This window comes from Mya arenaria, chromosome 9 (genome assembly GCF_026914265.1).
Source record: "Mya arenaria isolate MELC-2E11 chromosome 9, ASM2691426v1".
NCBI classification, from domain to species: Eukaryota; Metazoa; Mollusca; class Bivalvia; order Myida; family Myidae; genus Mya; species Mya arenaria.
This window is the reverse complement of record NC_069130.1, coordinates 45,007,347-45,030,452: the sequence shown is the minus strand read 5'-3', so window position 1 is coordinate 45,030,452 and position 23,106 is coordinate 45,007,347. Positions and strand designations below refer to the sequence as shown.

The following is a 23,106-nucleotide window of genomic DNA, read 5'->3' as shown; positions in this document are numbered from 1 at the left end:
ATGTCAATGCATAACAAAATCAACAATAGACGCCATATTGAATATCATTTTAACTGAAGGTGGCGCGAGGCCATCAATCGGAATATTGAATAAGAGAGTCTAGCTACAACAATATGTTAAACTGCAATTTACGGTTTAGGCTTAACTACCCCGTTTGGTTGGCGAACATCAACGAGTATTGCTGCACTTATGCGATTTATAGTAGTATGTAACCGTTTTGTCGATATCGACGAATTATATTCGTTTATATATCTTGACCGGAAGCTCTGACGGATCGATCCCCGAAAACACCCACTGGTGAATAATTTACCGGTAATTTCAGTAGTTTGTTTATTTGTCAATCTTTCTACACCTATCATTATTTTCATTTTGCAATAAAGAATTCATTTAACATAACGAATTCACCATCGTATTGCATACTAGTATAGCTTTTTGTACTTTTTAATAACTTATTTTTTGGGATTCACTTCCCCACCCACCTCTTCAGTTGTCAAAATATGTATTGATGATGAGTGACAGTGGTTCAAAGTCATACATTCTGAATTGTGTTGTAAAACTAATAAATTATGTTAATAATGATCGCGGAACAACAGAAAATAGCTCAACGCGAAATTCTAGGTCCTCAATAGGGGTTTGACATTAATGGAAGAGACGGATACCTCAGCGTTTGACTATTCAAGCTTTTTGATTGCTGAGAATCATATGCTTTTTACATATGCAGGCAGAAATAGCATGTTTTTATTCAAGCTTTCCTGATAAAATGTCAAAGAAAGAGAATGAAAAAAAGTAATAAAAACTCAATCTAACGCTTAGACATATTATTTGAATTCTCCATGATGTGAGAATACAGTTGGGGACATGTTAGACAAATTAATTAATAAGTTTGTACCCAAATTAATTAATAAGTTTGTACCTGTTATTGTTTTCTGTCACACAAAGAAAAGACAATTGTTCACTGTTGATGCTCATTTAAAATAAAATCGAAAAACTAAAAGAAACTTGAAATACTCATTGATAGTGTAAGATACCAAATTTATTTCAAAACTTACACATTACATTTGACATCTTATCTGGACTATATATATCGTTATTTATCAAAAAGAAATTAACCAGTCCTGTATAATTTTTACCAGATAGCAGTCATCGAAATAAGACTTGGATGAACAAGCCCGAATTCTTATACTATTGCTTGACATCAACTTTTTTTAACAAGCCCTGCTATATAAAATTCAGAATTTGAGCAAGCCCAAAAGACATTTTACCAGTGCATGGCTTGTGGGCTTGTGCTAATTTCGACCATTGAGATAGTACCGTCCAGTCTGATGACTAGCAATTTATTTAATTATTAAATAAAATTTGATGCATTTTATCCTACTTTATTTCAGATGATGTGAAAAGTTCCAATACTTCCTCAAAGGCTAGCTAAGAGCTTTAAAAATGATAGGGGGTTTGTTTATATACAACCATAAAGGAGAAGTCCTTATCTCCAGAGTGTACAGAGATGATATTGGGTATGTTTTCAACACTTCATTGAGTTTTTTTCTGAATTCCTATGAGTTGCATTAATAATTAATCTATAAATCAACATAATCATTCTCCTAGTCATGGCTTCCATGATTTCCCTTTTATGTTATTGAATTTTGGAAATACAGTCCGTTGAAAAGCTACAGCTGTAACAGTATAAAAAAGGGTTTGTTTGGATATGTAGTTTCAACTTTAAAATGCTTTGTAATAAGATTGCTATTAATAGTTATTACTGGAACAGTGTTCTAAATAAGAATTGGCTGCTGGCCAAAATGGACGGTTTAAACAGCAATTGGGCTGGTTCAAATCTGAAAAAAATAAATGAATTTTTAGTAGAATAAGTAATACTAATACCTGTTCGGTTACTTTACTATTTGAAACGATTAAACCAAAACTTATTGAGAACCCTACCGGAAAGACTTTTCATTTTACAAGGTAAGGTATAAGTCTTACAAAGGAAAATGAATCAATATTTTCAAACACAAGTGTGGCTAAATTTCAGCGACAAAGCTTCACCATATATTTGTCTTTTATCCCGAAAGTATCGTAATAGTGTTAAGGGAATCCCAACCATTTTGTGGAAGGGGTAAGCGGCTTTTAGTTTCTGTTTGGGAAAATTTGTTTTGTTTGGATTTTCATTTGGTATTCCTGTTTTTCCAAGAATTCTAAAATGTTGATAGAAAATGTTAAAGACTGTGAGAAGGTTGTTAAAGAAAACCATTTGGTCTTGAATCTGGAAAACATTTTTTTGTGATTTTAACCCTTTGCTAACATTTAATCTTATCCTTGTTGTAGGCGCAATGCAGTGGATGCCTTCCGAGTGAATGTCATCCATGCTCGGCAGCAAGTTAGGTCTCCTGTCACCAACATTGCAAGGACAAGTTTTTTTCATATCAAGAGGTAAGTGTGTTTGCAGGATCCGTTTTATTTGTGGTGCTACACTTACGTGTCACTCAGGTGGTTTCATATCCTATCTCAACACTAAAAAAACCTAAATTTTGTATTATAAAGTCTAAAATAAAAAAAGGCTACCTGACAAGCTTATGTGATGGCACAGTGTTTGTGTGTCTTTGAACATTTGCATGTGAAGTTTTTCAGTTTTAATTGTATCTTAATCAAACTTATGCAGTAGTAAGATATCCATGGGAGCTCGGATCCTTTAGGAAATCAGTCAGATTCGCCCATGTATGACTGTATTATGGCCCTTGAAATGCAAAATAATTTTCTAATAAAGACAACTCTGTACAGAGAGTTGTGTATTATTGTATTGTTTGTCTCTCGAAATGGTTACATGCTATGAATTGAAAATAACCAAAAGCCAAGGGAGAGAACTTTGTATGCATAGAGTTGTATATTATTGTAGTGTAGCCTCCCTTTGAACAGTTACATGATCTGAATAGGACCTTGTGTTATTTATCCAAATGGATTGAAAGAAATTTCCTGTTTGTCAACACATGATCTGAGTAGGACCTTGTGTTATTTATCCAAATGGGTTGAAAGAAATTTGCTGATTGTCAACACATGATCTGAGTAGGACCTTGTGTTATTTATCCAAATGGGTTGAAAGAAATTTCCTGTTTGTCAACACATGATCTGAGTAGGACCTTGTGTTATTTATCCAAATGGGTTGAAAGAAATTTGCTGATTGTCAACTATCATTGATTTATTTGGATATATTTCAGGTCGAACATCTGGTTGGCTGCGGTCACTAAGCAGAATGTCAATGCTGCTATGGTGTTTGAGTTTCTTCACAAAATGACTGATGTTATGGCCGCCTACTTTGGCAAGGTCACGGAAGAAAATATCAAGAACAACTTTGTTCTCATCTATGAGATACTGGATGGTAAGATAACTTACAATGTAAATTGTGGTAAATGATGAAGCACAAGCGCTCGAGTTTCTATCTCATTGCAGTGATTGTTTTTGGTGCAATTTACTGCAAAAAATGTCCATTTTCCCCAAAAAAGTATAATTTTTTCACAATTTGATAAATGCACATTATGTTAGATAAATGCACATTATGTTACTTAGTGAATATAAAAGCAATGAATTTCTTGATAAATAACAAATTTTTGACATGATTAACTCTCTCACAGCATAAATATGCATAGATAGGTGAAAACATGTATATTTGCCATTATTTTTGCTTTTTTGATCTGATTTTGTATTTTTCCCAATTTGCAAGGCACGGGCGGTAAAAATATTTCCCAAAAAAATCACTGCTCATTTATTTTTCACATAGAATCTGTATCAGCACATAGTTTTAAATCCTTAACTTTTAAAACAATGCTATGCATTTTGTTAGGATAGATATGTATACAAAAACAATGATGCTCACTCACACGAATGCATAAAATACATATCCATGAACTGACTGTCTTTCTTAAATACAAAAATAAAACAATGAAGAATAATTTAATTTTATTTATTCTAATTATTCATCTTTTTACAGGTACTGTGAAATTATTAATGTTCGTGGGGCATTAATGTTCGTGGTTTTCGTGGGTTGGGTGATCCACGAATTCAAGATCCCACGAAATATAAACCCTTTATTCACTTTTTCATTTGCCTTGTTACGTACATACTCTAGTATATTATTTACAGAGGTTGCAGTATACAGTGTTAACATGATGAGTGTCCATACTCGATTTTTTTATTTAATGAAATAATTAATCAATTACTAGTACATCGAAGGTTACTAAGCACCGAACGTGACAATATACGCAACGTTTCGGTGTTTTCACAGTTTGCAAAATTCTTAATTGGCATTCAATGGCTTCCCCTATCTTTATTTATGATCAGGGTACATCTTCTTTTATTACCTTTATTCCCAATTAAATCGATAAGTGACATGGTTATATGCACTAATTGGCATGTCGTATCACATTGGCGAGTGACATAGAAGACGGAAATCACGGGCCAGCGCGTGGATATTATGCAGACGATCTAGGACGATCGCATCTTCGATTTCATTTTTTTTTCAAAAATGAAAATCCACGAATTCAAAGTACCCACGAAATTGTTTTTTTTCGGCAAACCACGAAATTTCATGCCCACGAACATTAATGATTTCACAGTATTGCATAAGCAATCAATACAATCAAAGCTCTCAAAGTTAATTGTCTATATCCTCCACTTTATTGTGACAAACAATCTATTTGCAGAGATTCTTGACTTTGGTTACCCCCAGAATACAGACACTGGAATCCTGAAAACATTCATCACACAACAAGGTGTCAAATCTCAGGTAAGATGTTAAAAGAGTTTACCTGATCCGTTCTAAACTGGTTTGTTACTTGACTGTCAACTCAGAGGTCGCTGGTTTGATCCCTGCCTCATCGCTAAAAATCATTATCGTCTTTCGGAAGGATGTTAATTGGGGGTCCTGTGTGACAGTGTTTAAGACACCAGGGACCTGAGGATAGCTCCAACCAGGGTTACTTTCTGTCTGTACTCTATGCCTGATAAGTGACTCATAACTTAGCAAGACTCACTCTCTGGGGCTGACGCCATGGAAGGCCAGTATTCTTTGACAATGTGTTGGATTTGTGTATGGGATATTCATTTCTGTACCTGCCTTCTGTAGTAGTATACAGAAGTGTATATTTATAAGATTTTCATAAGATTGAGTACAAGCTCTATTCTAAAAATAGTTTTAAAACTCATCTCATATGAGTAGAATCAGTTTTTCCTTACAGAAAACCAGGTTTTCCCCTAATTTTGTTTGAATATTGATATTAAACAAACATGTTAATATTAAATATGAGTATTTCATTAAATTGTGTGAGATAAATGCACAAATACTCCTCCCTGAGCCCTGAGTATTCATACTGGTAATAAACAGTATGCTTTGGAATGTAAACAAAACTCTAAAATATGCTTTGTATTTTCAGACTAAGGAAGAGACCAGCCAAATCACCTCCCAAGTTACAGGCCAGATCGGCTGGCGTCGGGAAGGCATCAAGTACCGACGGAACGAGCTCTTCCTGGATGTTCTGGAGTCTGTGAACCTCCTTATGTCACCACAGGTCCGATTATGGCCAAGTTAAAGCTTTGTTGTATTTCGAAGAAAACAAATTGAAGTATTGTCATAGACTTGGTGACTTTGGCATCAGTGGTGTTGTCATGAAAAAACTTGGCCATAACTCAAAAACCATTACCGTAAATGACTGGGTATAAGACGATAGGGGGTATTAGACGCAGGGAAAAAAATCGGTGAAAAATCCGAGGAAAAAACTTTTAATCTATGTTTTTGGTTAAAAGACGCATAGAAAAAAGGTCAAAATCGTCCGGCATTTTCAGCCACCATGTTTGTTGACAGTGACAAAATTTATTTTTTTCGTGAAAATGGCGATGGTTATCTTTAAAACCATACTGTCGAGAATGACAAGTTATGTTAAGCAAAAAATATTTTGACAGTGCCCAACTTTGCTTTTTTATATGTAAGTTTGATTATTGTTTAATTCAATTTATTATTCAAAATGATATTGAATACCGTAATTCACAAGAGTTCGGACACCATAAATTAATTATTTTTTTCGCTAAGAATACATAGAAAATTATCATTTTTACATTTTAATTACATGTTTGTTTAACCTGCCTTTTTTCTTCATGTTTGCTTTTTACCACTTATTAATTTATCCGTAGTAATCAATGGTCATAAACTTATTTATTACGCCTATAAGTGTAAATCCTTCATGAAGTTAATTAAAACACCATTTTATACAAGCACTGAACTGAATAAACACATTCTATCGGCTTCAGATCAAAGAGTCATACTGTGTGACGTCACATAACTTACAGTTATGCCCACGAGGATCTCGTGGAGAGCATGGACATTGCTATGCAGGATTAATGTATAACTGTACGATTATTGCTTCATATAGTCTATAAGTGTGGTACAAGTTTGAAAGCTTATTGGCAGATCGTTTTACAAACATGCCATGTCAATGTTTTCTTAATCCCTTGATTGCCCTTGTTGTTTGTTTAATCCTCAAATAAATATATCACACTTCCTTTTCAACAGGCAATAAATCGTTTAGGATGGGTAGTAACTAATTAAATTGTCTGTATACGGTTAGGTAATCTAACCAGGCAGTGTAAAGATAAAAATCAATATTCTTCGTCTGTGAAACTTGGTAACTATGAAAGTTATGATTGATGTCTTTTGGGTGTCCGAAATTTAGGTACGCAAAATAAATTATTTTGGGAAATAATTATGGGTGTCCAAATATAAAATATTTTTGTTGAAATTATAAACGTCTTACAATATACCGTATCCCGATCTTCAACTGCCGTTTTAACCCGTATATACTCGATCAATATGACGCGAGTAACATCCCTTTCTACATAAATCTAAACAAACTCTCGGCTTGAAATTGACATCAGAAAAAAAGTTCAAAAAATTGTTACTGGGTATAATACGCAGGCATTTTTTTGCACCAAAATCTGAGGGAAAAAAGTGCGTCTAATACCCAGTCATTTACGGTAATGTTTTTTAACTGAAACTTGGTACATATGTTGCAAGAGACATGGTACCCAAGTACAGCAAGGCCCACTCATTCTGTCTTTGATAATACATGAGTGATGCCCCTTTTTTACTGAAAAACAACAACAACAGAAGAGCATTTGCTTCCATGCTGCAGTGTTCTAGTTAAAGATTCTGGATGAGAAAAAAAAAAAGATTTTTGTCTGGCCTGAAGTTACTTAACTCTTCCATTACTGATTTGTTATTTTTATGGTCCTTTAGTGTCATTAAATAAATTGGTGATTCTTAAAAAAATTATACCGCTTCAACTGGTATTAGTGGGTATTGATGGTTATGCACAAATCATCAACCATCTCAATCAAACCGATTTGTGCTTCTTAAGTATCAACTTTCCAGAGCTAGTTTATCATGTTCAATTTTGGTCAATATGAGTAAAAAGAAGAACACTGGACAGAGCTGTAGATATGGGTGGAAATGGGCTTCAATATGCTTTTAAATGATCCAATTTCTATAGAATATTAAGCATATGTTAGTATCAGTACAGTATTAATACAACTTGTCATAAGGGTTTACTATTACCATGATCAATTTCAACCATTTTATGAACTACCATTTTGACCAAGTTAGACTGAATCAGAATCAATTCAACTCCTATACATTGATCTTTCTGTAGAAGCATAGCGTCTTACAACGCAAACGGAAGTAAACGCTTTGAAGTGATTTTAATCGGCTAAGTTCTGTATTTAGAATCAAGCCTATCATGTTTATAAAATACATAAATTATATGTGTTTGCAATTAAATGGTTTGTACACTTAACAATTGCCATTATACTTGAAAAAACCCAATGTGTACAATACACTTTTAAAATAACATGTATGTAAGTGTGTACAATTCATTTTAAGTAAAATCTTATATGTAGCTCTGCACTTGGTCAAAATTATGTAAAAGTTTTGTAGGACTACCGTATATATGCTATTCATTCGTTATTTAGTTAAATGCAAAACATAAATTCCAGTTGTTTTTAAATTCTTTAAAATCTTAATGATGGAAATTACAGCTTAATTGACAATATTGCTAGTTTTTTTTGTCACATCCCAACATCAATTCTTTTAGTTTATGTACAGTTTAAAAAAAAACGGAATCATAAATTTCATTGTCAAATAAACGAAAATTATATTTTGTTTTCAGGGCCAAGTGTTGTCAGCCCACGTAGCGGGTCGCATCGTTATGAAGTCTTATCTATCTGGAATGCCTGAGTGCAAGTTCGGCATCAATGACAAGGTTCTCATGGAGAGCAAGGGGGGTAAATCTGGGCAGGATGAGGGACGTGGAGGGTATGTCAAGAGCACCTCAGGGTCAGTTATCTTTCCTTACCTCCTTCCAAAATCATGAGCTCATTATATTGTCCAGTGTATGGTCTGTATTTGGTTTTTTTGTCGTTTTAAGAAATATATCATCATGTTCTTGGTGTTATCATCAATGGTGTGGTTGTCTTGCTGAAACTTACCATAAACCATGGGCGACTAAAAATCATTCAGGGCTATTCCAGTTAAACATATCACCCCCGGGAGAAGGCAATTATTTTCATAGTATATGGCTGGGTGTCTTTTTTCGCCAATTTTGACCCGGGGGTTATATGTTTAAATGAAATAGCCCTCATCATATTCACATGAAAATTGGTACACATGTTAACAATGATAATACTCACATGTATACAGAGATGTGATTTGCCTGTGGATTTGCGGATTTCTGCCAAAAAAATGGAACTAATTAAATTGACTAATGCTAAAAACGGTTTAGTGCATTGGTGGTTAGGCTTTGATTTTATATTGAGACAAATTGAACCATGTTTTTTCAAGTAAAACTTCATCAGAAGTTGAGAGATATGTTTATTTAGTTACTTATGTAAATCAATACAAACTTGTTGATATAAATTGATTTTTGAAGTGAAGTTTCTAAATACATTTGATTTAAGAACAACATTTTAATCATGATTTCTAAGATTTTTATAACAAACGTTTTATTTTATTTCAGTGTAATTGAATTAAGAGATTTAAAAATTTTTTTTTTTATTTAAATACTTTTTACGTCAATTAACTATAAATGAGCTCCTGAGAAGTGTTATCATTTCCCTGTTTTATGGTATAATGTAGCCTTACTAACCTCTTAGTGCAGTTTTCTTGCAGAGTCAGGCATAATCTTACCTGTGTAGGTTTAGATTGGTTAAAAAGTATGGAACGGTTTAAGATAAATGCATAAAACATCAATTTTTGAACATAAATATAAAAATCTGCAATCAAATTTTTTGTCAGCAGTCTTATATGACTGGTTTCCATGCATGTTTGCATAAATTGGCTCGTTTCAAGACAAAAAATAAATAAGTTCAATCTGTGAGAATGCAGCTTTAAGACACAAGAATTTGTTCTAAATTTCTGTTTAATAACCTGCATTGACTCATATATTTTAAACAGCAGCATAGATAAACCTATTAAAGCTTACAAAACAATTTTGCATGAACATATAATTGATATGATGTTGCAAAATGGAACGCAAATCAAATGTACATTATGATTATAACCAGTAATTTTCGTTCAATGTATAATCAAGTTTGTACCACATTCACCTCAAACTATACTGCTGTTTGAATGGCTTCAATAATTCTCAATATCAAATAATATAATATAATTAATTCTATCTATATAAGGTGACTATATAAAATTGCTGGATTTTCATCCCCGTCTGCCCCCTCTTTTTTTCTGCCAACCCTTAATTTCTATTGACTCAAATAACAAAGTTGAACTGGGATGCGTTTTTGCTTATCGGGCCAGTACTGTTCAGGAAGGCATTTATTTATACCAGCCGGTGTTGATGTAAAAAGTCACATGTAAAAAAGAGAATTTTAGATGGTGTTCGTGGTTTGTCTAATATCTCATGTACATGGTCCCTTATGCAATAAAAAAGAGTGTGAACACATCAACGGTGAAACAGTCATCTAAGAAAAATAAAAGATTTTACACCCTGCCCCTATTAAAAATAAAATTTGGATGAAAATCTAGCAATAAATTAGTATTGACATTATTTCTATGTAAAACCCCCCAGCTCCTTATGCTTATAATGTAATTTGCCTTCCCACGATTATTGGCACTGACATGTAAATCATGTTTCCTTTACAATCAAAGTTGCTAAAGATATAAAATTTAATAAGTTGTTAAAATAGAATATAAATATTTGATAAGTGAAACTTTTAAATTCTAAATTCATTAGTTTGTGAAAAAAAATAATTTGATAACAATTAAAATATGTGACATTTTAGTAATGAAATGGACTATTTCAGTATTTTGAAATTTAACTATAAAAAAGGTAGAAGGATACCTCTGTTGATTTCAATGAGGGCAGAAGGTAGCAACACCCGTCTATAACTGAAACACTATGAATCTATTTAACTTCAAAGTTGTTAATTAAAGTCTTGATTAAGGTGACTGCTTTTTATTTTCAGTATATTATTCACATGAAAAACTGATTTTTTTATCTTTAAAATTTTAGTGCCTCCTCGACAAAGACGTCTATCGCCATTGATGACTGTCAATTCCACCAATGTGTGAAACTGAGCAAGTTTGAAACAGAACATAGTATCAGCTTTATACCTCCAGATGGAGAGTTTGAACTGATGAGGTGAGTTGGACTGATGTTAGCTCAGTAGGAATAGGTGTGTAGCTTGTAACTCCTTCCATACACCTTCCATATTCATATGGTACATGTATGATGTTAAGGGTTTTAAAAAGGGCAGGGTCCTGCAGAAGAGTACTTCAGGTAAATGGGTACATAGTATTGTAATTGGGCTGTGAAGAAATTGAATGTTATGAATATAGACAGATTAAGTCTGAAATTGTGTTAAAATTGAACTCAAAACAGTTTTTATACAAAATTAGTTAAACATAAAAAATGTATCTTAAGCATTGTATTATATAAAGGCAGAATAGAGTACCCAAAAAACACAGATTGCCACACTCTTCAACTAAAACTCTATTTTAACATAACAACTTCAAGTTTAAAGAAGATCAGTTCAAAGCCTGAAGGTCAGGATTGTGGAGGTTAAAACGTGGTACATTAAAAGTGCATTATACTTATCTGTAGGTACCGCACAACCAAGGACATCAGCCTACCGTTCAGGATTATCCCCCTTGTGCGAGAGGTTGGTCGCCAAAAGATGGAAGTGAAGATTGTTGTGAAGTCAAACTTCAAACCCTCGCTCCTGGCACAAAAAGTTGAGGTATGTTGTGGTTATATTTGTTATTTCATGTCGCTTGCAAATCATTGCTGACAGACATCGACAACTTCGACCAGCATCCTTGTACAGGTTGACCTTTAATAGAAAAGTTACAAGCATTTCCCATTAATAACTTTTGAATGATTTGGTGGAGAATCTTTAAACTTGGTATGCACATTGGCCATGGCCAGTCGATGACCCCTATTGATCAAAACTAAGTCTATAAACTGTCTGGAAACCAATTCTGGTGCTCTTTTCTTGAGGTTCCATGAAGATGCTTCCCCTTTTCCTGTTTAGGATCAAACATCAGAAAAAACACAGTACTATGTATAAAACTAATTAAACCAACTTTGTTAAAACATTTGCAATGTTTGTGTCAACCCATTGAAGTATTGTTTATAGAATCTGTCATATTAGACTGTTTGGGTAAAGATGTATAACCATTATTTTAAAGATAGTGTCAAAGAAATACAATCAGTTATAAGATCATTATTGTTACGGAGGCATAAACTCTTCTGCAATTAAATTTATTTCTTCCCTGGAAAATATTTAGACTCCCAAATTTTAATTTAGACCTTCAAAGTTTACAAGTGTTGCAGTCCTTATAACTCCTAGAGTATTGTACACCAAGGTTTCTATAAATAAACTTTAATGGAGATTGTTAATGTCTACTGGCAAGTGCAAACAGCATGTACTTTACAAATACGGTGGGGTTGATCCTAAGAGCAGATCCTCATTTTCTATTAAAAACACTGGTGGACAGCATTTACCTCCCTTTGCATAATAAAAAACACAAAACTCGACAAGGGAAATCACTGTGTAGGAGTTGAAGAGATTATACACTGGTTTTGCTGCCATCATTGATTTGGTCAGAAAGGTTGTTCCTGACACCTTCATGAATTGATCAAAGTATTAGTAACAGTACACACTTATATAAACATTTGGATTGGTAGCAAAACAAACAGATGTTTGATTTTATATCGTAATTGGCGTATTTTGAAGCATATTTAACCAAACTATGTATTAGGCTAATTATGACCCTATTCTGTAGCTCTGCTGACACATATGTTCCTTCCATGTTCCAGGTTCGCATCCCAACCCCCCTGAACACCAGTGGCGTACAGGTGATATGTATGAAGGGAAAGGCGAAATACAAGGCTAGTGAAAACGCCATCGTCTGGAAGTATGTTGTTGTTTCTCAGTTCTTATCTTTCAAGGATGGTATAAATCTGAAATCTTGATTGAGAGCTTTTAGAATAACATACAGTTTTTGTTTAATTTAGGTTTGAAGTTTAACATTTTCACCAAGATGCTTTTCTTGCCCACCTCAATGATTTCAAAATTTTGAAACACAAATAACTTACTTTTATGATTGATTTGAAAAATTATTTCATTTTAAAGTTCAGTTTAAGTTCAGAGTGAATCAGGATTGCAGATTCTATTAAGAAAGTTTCTCACCTTGAAATTGCATCTTAGTGAATATTTAAAACTGAGTGAGGATTTCGTAATTTTTAACAACGATTATTATAAATACCTGCTACTTTTCATCGAATTTATTCATATGCGTATATTGTTTAGACCATTTTCTTGCTTGTTTTCATATTTTTGTTATACAAACTTTGTTTGTTTTCTTAAAATTCAAATTAGAAAAAAGGCAATTTTTCACCAAGTTGAAAATTGTTACTATGATGTTTATTGAAATGGCACTTGATCATTAAAACTTTTATAAGCATTGCATGGTACATTATATTGTAGTTAACCTTAAGATACTTAATGTTATAAGCTTGTCGGCTGTTCAAAGTTTAAGGTGAACATATTGTCATGGCTTTAGTGTGTTTGTTTTTATGCATAAACCTTGGCTATAGCCCCAAAAACTGTTACACAAGATATTCACATGAAACTTAATACAAATGTTACCAGTGACAGTACACACATATATTAAGGTCCTTAACTGGCTTTAATGAAATTCTAGTCACATGTAGGCTCAAAATTGACTGAGAAAACAAGCGGAGACAAGCATTGGTATCTACTTTTCTCTTTTTGTTAGCTCACCTGTCACGTAGTGACAAGGTGAGCTTTTGTGATCACTCTTCGTCCGTCGTCCGTCCGTCCGTCCGTCCGTCCGTCCGTTCACAATTGCTTGTGAACACAATAGAGGTCACAATTTTGACCTAATCTTTATGAAACTTGGTCAGACTGATCATCTCTATAAAATCTAGGTCAAGTTCGATATTGGGTCATCTGGGGTCAAAAACTAGGTCACTAGGTCAATTAGTAGAAAAACCTTGTGAACACAATAGAGTTCACAATTTTAGCCTAATCTCAATGCAACTTGGTCAGAATGATCATCTCTATAAAATCTAGGTCAAGTTCGATATTGGGTCATCCGCGGTCAATAATTAGGTCACTAGGTCAATTAGTACAAAAACCTTGTGAACACAATAGAGGTCACAATTTTAGCCTAATCTCAATGCAACTTGGTCAGAATGATCATCTCTATAAAATGTAGGTCAAGTTCGATATTGGGTCATCCGCGGTCAACAACTAGGTCACTAGGTCAATTAGTACAAAAACCTTGTGAACACAATAGAGGTCACAATTTTAGCCTAATCTCAATGCAACTTGGTCAGAATAATCATCTCTATAAAATCTAGGTCAAGTTCGATATTGGGTCATCCGCAGTCAATAACTAGGTCACTAGGTCAATTATTAGAAAAACCTTGTGAACACAACAGAGGTCACAATTTTGACCTAATCTTTATGAAACTTGGTCAGACTGATCATCTCTATGAAATCTAGGTCAAGTTCGATATTGGGTCATCTGGGGTCAAAAACTAGGTCAGTAGGTCAATTAGTAGAAATACCTTGTGAACACAATAGAGGTCACAATTTTAGCCTAATCTCAATGCAACTTGGTCAGAATGATCATCTCTATAAAATGTAGGTCAAGTTCGATATTGGGTCATCCGCGGTCAATAACTAGGTCACTAGGTCAATTAGTAGAAAAACCTTGTGAACACAATAGAGGTCACAATTTTAGCCTAATCTCAATGCAAATTGGTCAGAATGATCATCGCTGTAAAATGTAGGTCAAGTTTGATATTGGGTCATTCACGGTCAATAACTAGGTCACTAGGTCAATTAGTACAAAAACCTTGTGAACACAATAGAGGTCACAATTTTAGCCTAGTCTCAATGCAACTTGGTCAGAATGATCATCTCTATAAAATCTAGGTCAAGTTCGATATTGGGTCATCCGCGGTCAATAACAAGGTCACTAGGTCAATTAGTACAAAAAACCTTGTGAACACAATAGAGGTCACAATTTTAGGCTAATCTTAATGCAACTTGGTCAGAATGATCATCTCTATAAAATCTGGGTCAAGTTCGATATTGGGTCATACGCAGTCAATAACTAGGTCACTAGGTCAATTATTAGAAAAACCTTGTGAACAAAATAGAGGTCACAATTTTAGCCTTATCTTAATGAAACTTGGTCAGAATGATCATCTTAACATAAGCTAGGTCACGTTCCATATTGGGTCAACCCAGGTCAAAAACTAGGTCACTAGGTCAATTAGTACAAAAACCTTGTGAACACAATAGAGGTCACAATTTTTGCCTAATCTCAATGCAACTTGGTCAGAATGATCATCTCTATAAAATGTAGGTCAAGTTCGATATTGGGTCATCCGCGGTCAACAACTAGGTCACTAGGTCAATTAGTACAAAAACCTTGTGAACACAGTAGAGGTCACAATTTTAGCCTAATCTCAATGCAAGTTGGTCAGAATAATCATCTCTATAAAATCTAGGTCAAGTTCGATATTGGGTCATCCGCAGTCAATAACTAGGTCACTAGGTCAATTATTAGAAAAACCTTGTGAACACAACAGAGGTCACAATTTTGACCTAATCTTTATGAAACTTGGTCAGACTGATCATCTCTATGAAATCTAGGTCAAGTTCGATATTGGGTCATCTTGGGTCAAAAACTAGGTCAGTAGGTCAATTAGTAGAAATACCTTGTGAACACATTAGAGGTCACAATTTTAGCCTAATCTCAATGCAACTTGGTCAGAATGATCATCTCTATAAAATTTAGGTCAAGTTCGATATTGGGTCATCCGCGGTCAATAACTAGGTCACTAGGTCAATTAGTAGAAAAACCTTGTGAACACAATAGAGGTCACAATTTTAGCCTAATCTCAATGCAACTTGGTCAGAATGATCATCGCTATAAAATGTAGGTCAAATTTGATATTGGGTCATTCACGGTCAATAACTAGGTCACTAGGTCAATTAGTACAAAAACCTTGTGAACACAATAGAGGTCACAATTTTAGCCTAATCTCAATGCAACTTGGTCAGAATGATCATCTCTATAAAATCTAGGTCAAGTTCGATATTGGGTCATCTGCGGTCAATAACTAGGTCACTAGGTCAATTAGTACAAAAACCTTGTGAACACAATAGAGGTCACAATTTTAGGCTAATCTTAATGCAACTTGGTCAGAATGATCATCTCTATAAAATCTGGGTCAAGTTCGATATTGGGTCATACGCAGTCAATAACTAGGTCACTAGGTCAATTATTAGAAAAACCTTGTGAACAAAATAGAGGTCACAATTTTAGCCTTATCTTAATGAAACTTGGTCAGAATGATCATCTTAACATAAGCTAGGTCAAGTTCCATATTGGGTCAACCCAGGTCAAAAACTAGGTCACTAGGTCAATTAGTAGAAAAACCTTGTGAACACAATAGAGGTCACAATTTTAGGCTTAACTCAATTCAACTTGGTCAGAATGATCATCTCTAGAAAAAAAAAAGGTCAAGTTCGATATTGGGTCATTCGCGGTCAATAACTAGGTCACTAGGTCAATTAGTATAAAAACCTTGTGAACACAATAGAGGTCACAACTTAAGCCTAATCTAAATGTAACTTGGTCAGAATGATCATCTCTATAAAATCTAGGTCAAGTTCGTTATTGGGTCATTTACCGTCAATAACTAGGTCAATAGGTCAATTAGTAGAAAAACCTTGTGAACACAATAGAGGTCACAATTTTAGCCTAATGTTAATGCAACTTGGTCAGAATGATCATCTCTATAAAATCTGGGTCATGTTCGATATTGGGTCATCCGCAGTCAATAACTAGGTCACTAGGTCAGATATTAGAAAAACCTTATGAACACAATACCAATGTGCAGTATATCACAGGTGAGCGATTCAGGGCCATTTGGCCCTCTTGTTAATAACATATATGACAGGGATGCCAACTTTCCTCTTTTGAGCTGATTTCCTCTTTATGGCCACAAAATTTTAAAATTAAAATTGTTGCCTTTTATCAGATCTGTATGAAAAATGAACTCTTGTGAATAGTGTGATGGTAATCCTCCTATTTTGTACTGGTTTCCTGTTTTTGTTACAAATTTGCATTGACATCCCTGTACTATATACAAATGAACTCAAGATGGTTATTCCCTGCTTCAGGATCAAGCGTATGGGAGGAATGAAGGAGTGTCAGCTGAGTGCAGAGATTGAGCTGTTGAACACGAACGACAAACGAAAGTGGACCAGGCCTCCCATCTCCATGAACTTTGAGGTAATAATAAATAAGAGGATAAATGTTTGTTTCCATGTAATATCGCAATACATTTCACCAATTGAGAACCAAAAGCTATATTTCATGAGGTGAAATATGTTTCTATCTTACATTGATATATTTTTTTACGCCTCAAAAGCATGTTAATGACATATAATTATAGTTTTTTTTTAAAAAAGCCACTATTAATTTTATGTGAATGTAACATCATTGTTATATTTTTATTATAAAATAGCTAATTATTTTCACAAATAAGAAAATTGTGTCTGCTCTACAGGGATATAACTTAACTTTTCCGGACCACTAGACAGCTGGGCTCATAGCTTTTTAATAAAAATCAACAAGCCCAGCATCAAACCCACGAGCCCACCATTTTGCATGCATCTTTTATTTACATTCGCTTCAATAAACATAATGTTTTAAGATTTTTATATCATCGAAATCACACATCCAATTACATTCGCTTCAATAAACATAATGTTTTAAGATTTTTATATCATCAAAATCACACATCCAATTACATTCGCTGACTGGCCATTTGTTTATTACAAGTGCATAACAGGTTCTTAACATTACACATAATTTATCATAGGCAGCTTTGTTAAGGTTATTCAAAATGTTTCCTGCCTCGCAATTTTCAAATAGCTTTTCTCTTGTGTGCATCACTAGTTTCAAGTTGTTTTTTTTTAATGCTGTCAAGTTTATACGATTCACAGCCAGTGACAAAATATTTGCAAAACCGGCAAACTTAAAAAATGAACAAACCATACATTAATCAGTTTTGGACAGCCACGGGTGGTCATTTGCATTGCCCAAAAAAAAGAATATTTATGAACCTTCCATTTATTTTTTTCATTTTCTGCAAAATACTTTCTTTTTCCGTCCTTGCTAGCTTCGTTATGCTGTCAAGGAATTTCCACACAATTCTACATGGGGGTGACCATACTAGATTTTTCTGATGCACGATTGGCTATTGCAATTATGTTATTTCCCGGCACCCAGTACCCAGTTTGTCTTTTTTAATTTCCCTTGCCCAGATCGGAAATAGGTCGCCATTAGGGAGTGGCGAGTGATAAGTTATATCCCTGATTCTATTAATAGTCAATATTGGCTTTATATAGAAAATTGGCCAATATTTAAAAACTGATAAATATCAAATTGAAACAGTAAAATTTCACTTCACTGATTAATCTGGTTAGGGTTATCCACTTCAAGACTTAATTGTCTAGCTATGACTTTGGCTAGTGCTCCAGGCATTCTTTAATAAAAAAATTATATATTTCATGATTCCATATAAAACAGATGGACTTAATTCTGTCAGCTTTTGCGACATCAATAAAGTACTGCCCTGCAGTTAGTAAATGCCACCACTTGCTCACCATAGGTAAAGTTTGCGATTTGGTTCCCTGATTCCATTGTATCACTACGATATAACAGAAACAAAACAGTTTGCTAGTGTGAGCAGCTGTTAGCTTTAAATGAACGCAGGACTAGTTATCAGCATATTATGTGAAATACTTCATAATTGAATGCTACTTAACTAGTTTAAAAACAAACAACTTAAATTCAGTTCAGGAAAACTGGATGTATGTTTATGCACTGAATTTTATGCTAGATAGTATCTGGGCTTCCATTAATGGAAGTTTGGAAGTATATTACTCCCTAGAAATGGGTTAAAACTTCCAAAATTGATTCCTTGGAAGTACAAAAACTTTCATAATTTTGAAGAAAACTTACAAAGTTGAAAGCTTGAAGTTCAAAATATCAAAAACTTTTGTCAATATTACTTTTATAGTCACAATTTCAATCATTTTAACTTTTTAAGTAAAATGAATTGTCATGATATATGTTGAAGTTGCAAATTATTTGTTTACTTGTTGATAAATAGTTGAAAAAGATATTGTATGTGGGAGACTTAAACTTCCACATTTTAGTGTAAAACTTCCAAAATTGATTGACAGGAAGTTCATACTTCCAGTTTAAAAATCTTAATGGAAGCCCTGTAGTATGCTTTGATAGATATTACACGGGGAAAAAGTAGTGACAAAAATCCGGTAAAATTTGATTTGATTTTCAGCAATCTTTCTGAAATCAGTCATAAAACTTGATTATGATAAAAAGTTAAACTATTCAATATGTACTGCTTCAATAAAAACCTTTCCTATTTCCTATGAAATTGTGATTTTTTTATTTTGGTAATTGTATGAACCCTGTATTAAACATTATTGTTTATGAGTGATGGCCCATGGGGTTGGCCCCAACCCCATGGTCCCTATTACAGGGTAAATAAAAGGGGTCTCTGAGCCTCGAAAAGAAAAAAACAGCTAAATATTATCTGTTGTATGCAGTACATAATTATGCCCCCCTTCGAAGAAGAGGGGTATATTGCTTTGCACAGGCATGTCGGTCGGTCGGTCGGTCCGTCGGTAGACCAAAGCTTGTCCGAGTGATAACTCAACAATTCCTGGACGTATGGTCATCAAACTTCACATGAAGGTTGGGCCTGACCAGTAGATAACCCCTATTGATTTTGGGGGTCATCGGGTTAAAGGTCAAGGTCACAGTGACCTTTAATGGTAAAATAATTTTAAAGCTTGTCCGAGTGATAACTCAACAATGCCTGCACCCATGGCCCTCAAACTTGACTTGGAGGTTGGGCCTGACCAGTAGATGACCCCTATTGTTTTTGGGGGTCATTAGGCCAAAGGTCAAGGTCACAGTGACATTGAATGGTAAAAGGTTGTCCGAGTGATAACATGACAATGCCTGCACCCATGGCCCTCAAACTTGACTTGGAGGTTGGGTCTGACCAGTAGCTGACCCCTATTGTTTTTTGGGCTCAATGGGTCAAAGGTCAAGGTCACAGTGACCTTGAATAGTAAAAGACTGTTCGAGTGATAACTTAACAATGCCTGCACCCATGGCCCTCAAATTTGACATGGAGGTTGGGCCTGACCAGAAGATGACCCCTATTAATTTTAGGGGTCAAAGGTCAAGGTAACAGTGACCTTGAAAGCAAACTCGACAATTCTTGGACCATCAAACTTGACATTAAGGTTGGGCCTGCCCAGTAGATGACCCCTATCCACTTTGGGGGTCATCAGGCCAAGGTCAATGTCACAGTAACCTTTAACGCCAAAAAGTTAAAGCTTCCCCCACTGATATCTCAACAATGCCTAAACCTATGATCATTAAACTTGACATGGATGTTAAGCCTGACCAGTAGATCATCCTTATTGATTTTAGGATTCATAGAGCCAAAGGTCAAGGTCACAGTGATCTTGAATGGTAAAAGGTTGTCCGAGTGATAACTCAACAATGCCTGAACCCATGGCCTTCAAACTTGACTTGGAGTTACATCTGACTTGTAGATGACCCCTTATGATTTAAGGGGTCATTGGGTCAAAGGTCAAGGTCACAGTGACCAGTCATAATGTTTGACAAACATCTCTTGTTTTAATCTTATTCTGTGGTGAATGATATACTTTATACAGTACAATTTGTTACTAGTACTTCATGTTACATATTTTGAGTGTGCTACCATTGTATCAAATTGCAGGTACCATTTGCACCATCGGGCTTCAAGGTTCGCTACCTGAAGGTGTTTGAGCCCAAGCTGAACTACAGTGACCATGATGTTATCAAATGGGTGCGCTACATCGGGCGCAGCGGCCTCTATGAGACAAGATGTTAGTCTGCTTGTGACTCCCAACACCTGCCAGCATGTCTTGGGCGATTGAAAGACTTAAACTGAACAAACAACATAGATGATATAGAATTGAGATATTTCTGTAAAAAATCATCTGGAAAAGCGTTATCTAAACAAAATACATCCACTCAGATACATGATGAAAGGTTATAATTTGACTTTGAAAACGCTCAGTCGTTGATTTTTAATTTATCTTTTTAGTTATGAGGTTGCTCTTCTATGATTAAAATATGTGAACTTATTCAGTTTGTACCAAAGGATTTTTGAAACATAAACCTATTAAGGAAGGCTTTCCTTAGGTTTTCTAGATAACAGCACTAAGTACAGTATATTGCATGGCCAAAAAGGTTTGAAGCCATGAATTTTTCTATTGGACCGCAAATAATTTAACCAGCCTTAAGCCGTCAAACTAGTGCATGGTGCACAGATGGACATTGCTTTGGCGCAATCAATTGTTAACATTTTAGAGATAAAAGTTTTTTTGGACTACAGTATTTTTGAAAAAATGTAAAATTTTAATTCATATAATAGATATTTAACTTTTGTTCAGAATGTTATGTATGCGGTTGCTGCCCTTGACTCTTGGAAGTTGGCTATATTTACAAACATTAAAAGAGGCCAGACTTTGGATTAAGGCTTGATGCAATATGTTTAGAATAATGAATTTTGTTGAGTGTTTTCACAATATATGTATACATTGTCAATAGCTAGTGGACTGGTGTATGTGTATATGATTTTTCTCTTCATTTTAATTCATTCATTTACATGTACCTACTGTAGTTATGAATAAAAAAAAACATGAAAAAATATTCAGTTATTTACTTTGTGAAATATTGGCAATGTATAGCAAATAAAATGGTTTCTTATTTATTTATCAAATGTTTAATTAATCACACATTCTGTATTTTGGTTCATATAGGATATTGAGAGTTGAGCCTATGAAAGAAATTACATAATTGTAAATTCTGTTGTTAAAATGGTTTTGCCCATGAATATAATGAGAGTTCAAGTAAGCAAGTATATATACGATTTATCAGTGTACTTTTGATTTAATTGTTATATTTCACAAAGACCGGGCCCCAATACCACGAAATACTTAAGTCAAATCTCAAACTCAGGCTCAACACATTATACCACATAGCATCAAAATTCATTAAAAATCATATATGTTTTTTTTACAGTTTTATAAGCACATTCTATCATAGAATATGCTGAAAAAAGCCTTTGGTCAAATTCCAAGGGAAATCTATTCTACAGCCAAAATTGTATATGAGTACAATTCTGTATTAATTATAAAATACTCGAGTATATTTTTTGCTCTAGAATTTGTTTTCTTTGAAATAGTGAAAAAATCTTTTTAACAACAAATTCTATAAGAAAATATGTTTTCAAAAAGTATAAAACACGGAAGATTTTGAAGAAAATTATGCTTTAATATAGTGAAATGAGTTGAGACTTAGTTTGAGATTTGACTTAAGTATTTTCGTGATATTGGGGCCTGGTTGCAATATTCTCTTTAAATGACATATCCTCAATAGATATTATTTAACAATAATTTTGACTTGATGAAACTGACAAAAACATTTTGGCCACATAATGCGCAATCATTCAGTAAATATTTTGGTACTCTTGTAATCCAACATCTGTTCTGAAGAAGTAGAAAACTAATAATATGGACAATTTGACAATAGATATTTGCACTCTCTGATTTTATCAATATATTGATGGAGTCTTCAATATTGCCCACTCATGTTCAATTTTATTGTCATTAACATTTATCATGGAAAGACTCTAAGTCCTAGTTTCAGACTTAAGACTGCAAATCTTAATTTCGTCATAAATTTGCTCCTAGAACAGTTGGTAAGATGGTAAAATTTGTTACATACTGAATTATAAATGACCCAGATGTGTGTTTTACAATGACGTACACAGAAATGATATGAATGATGTGTTTGGCATTTTAAATCTAGTTATTATGAACATTTCTTAAACAAGGGCTCGAATATTGGCTCAGTACATGTATAAACATTCCCAATGTCGTTGCTTCATAGTGCTAGAAATTGTCATCAAGTATTCTGGTATTTCTTATACATTCTGTTGTGTATTTACTGTGTTGTAAAATTGGCATTCAGACCGAAGTTACATGTGTATTTAATGTGTATACTGCATGCATACATTTAGAAATTATGATTTAATTTCATTGCTTAAGACCTGTGTTATATACTCTGTTCAGTTATGATGTTAAACATACCTTCGGTTAAATATGTATGTAAGTATGTATTAAGACTAGAATATAATGTAAATATGTAAAACTCTGTTGTTCTTGATTTTCGAACTGAAGTTGTGATATTGGAACACAACAGTTAAGATTATAATTACCTTTCTAGCCAATGACATTACCCGTCTGCTATTATTTGTTAAAATTTGCAGTTTAACAACTTCACAGACATGATGTTATACAACTGCAGCTTTACAACTTCACATATATGACGTCATGAAATTGAGGCTT

At 34.1% G+C, this 23,106-nt stretch overlaps 1 protein-coding gene across 2 annotated transcripts; it reads left to right on the top strand.

Annotated features, from left to right (window-relative positions):
• Positions 1-220: 220 nt before the first annotated feature.
• LOC128246896 (AP-2 complex subunit mu) lies at positions 221-22,909 on the top strand. 2 transcript variants are annotated; one of them, XM_052965432.1, is made up of 12 exons: positions 221-312; positions 1,386-1,511; positions 2,320-2,424; positions 3,207-3,367; positions 4,689-4,771; positions 5,418-5,552; positions 8,202-8,347; positions 10,557-10,685; positions 11,148-11,283; positions 12,366-12,463; positions 16,777-16,888; positions 20,448-22,909. In XM_052965432.1, the coding sequence occupies exons 2-12, from the start codon at positions 1,438-1,440 to the stop codon at positions 20,580-20,582; spliced, it is 1,314 nt and encodes a 437-aa protein (XP_052821392.1). In that variant the 5' UTR covers positions 221-312; positions 1,386-1,437; the 3' UTR covers positions 20,583-22,909. The 2 variants fall into 2 exon arrangements, with proteins under 2 accessions (XP_052821392.1, XP_052821391.1); XM_052965431.1 differs by having other exon boundaries at positions 8,202-8,368.
• Positions 22,910-23,106: the final 197 nt, after the last annotated feature.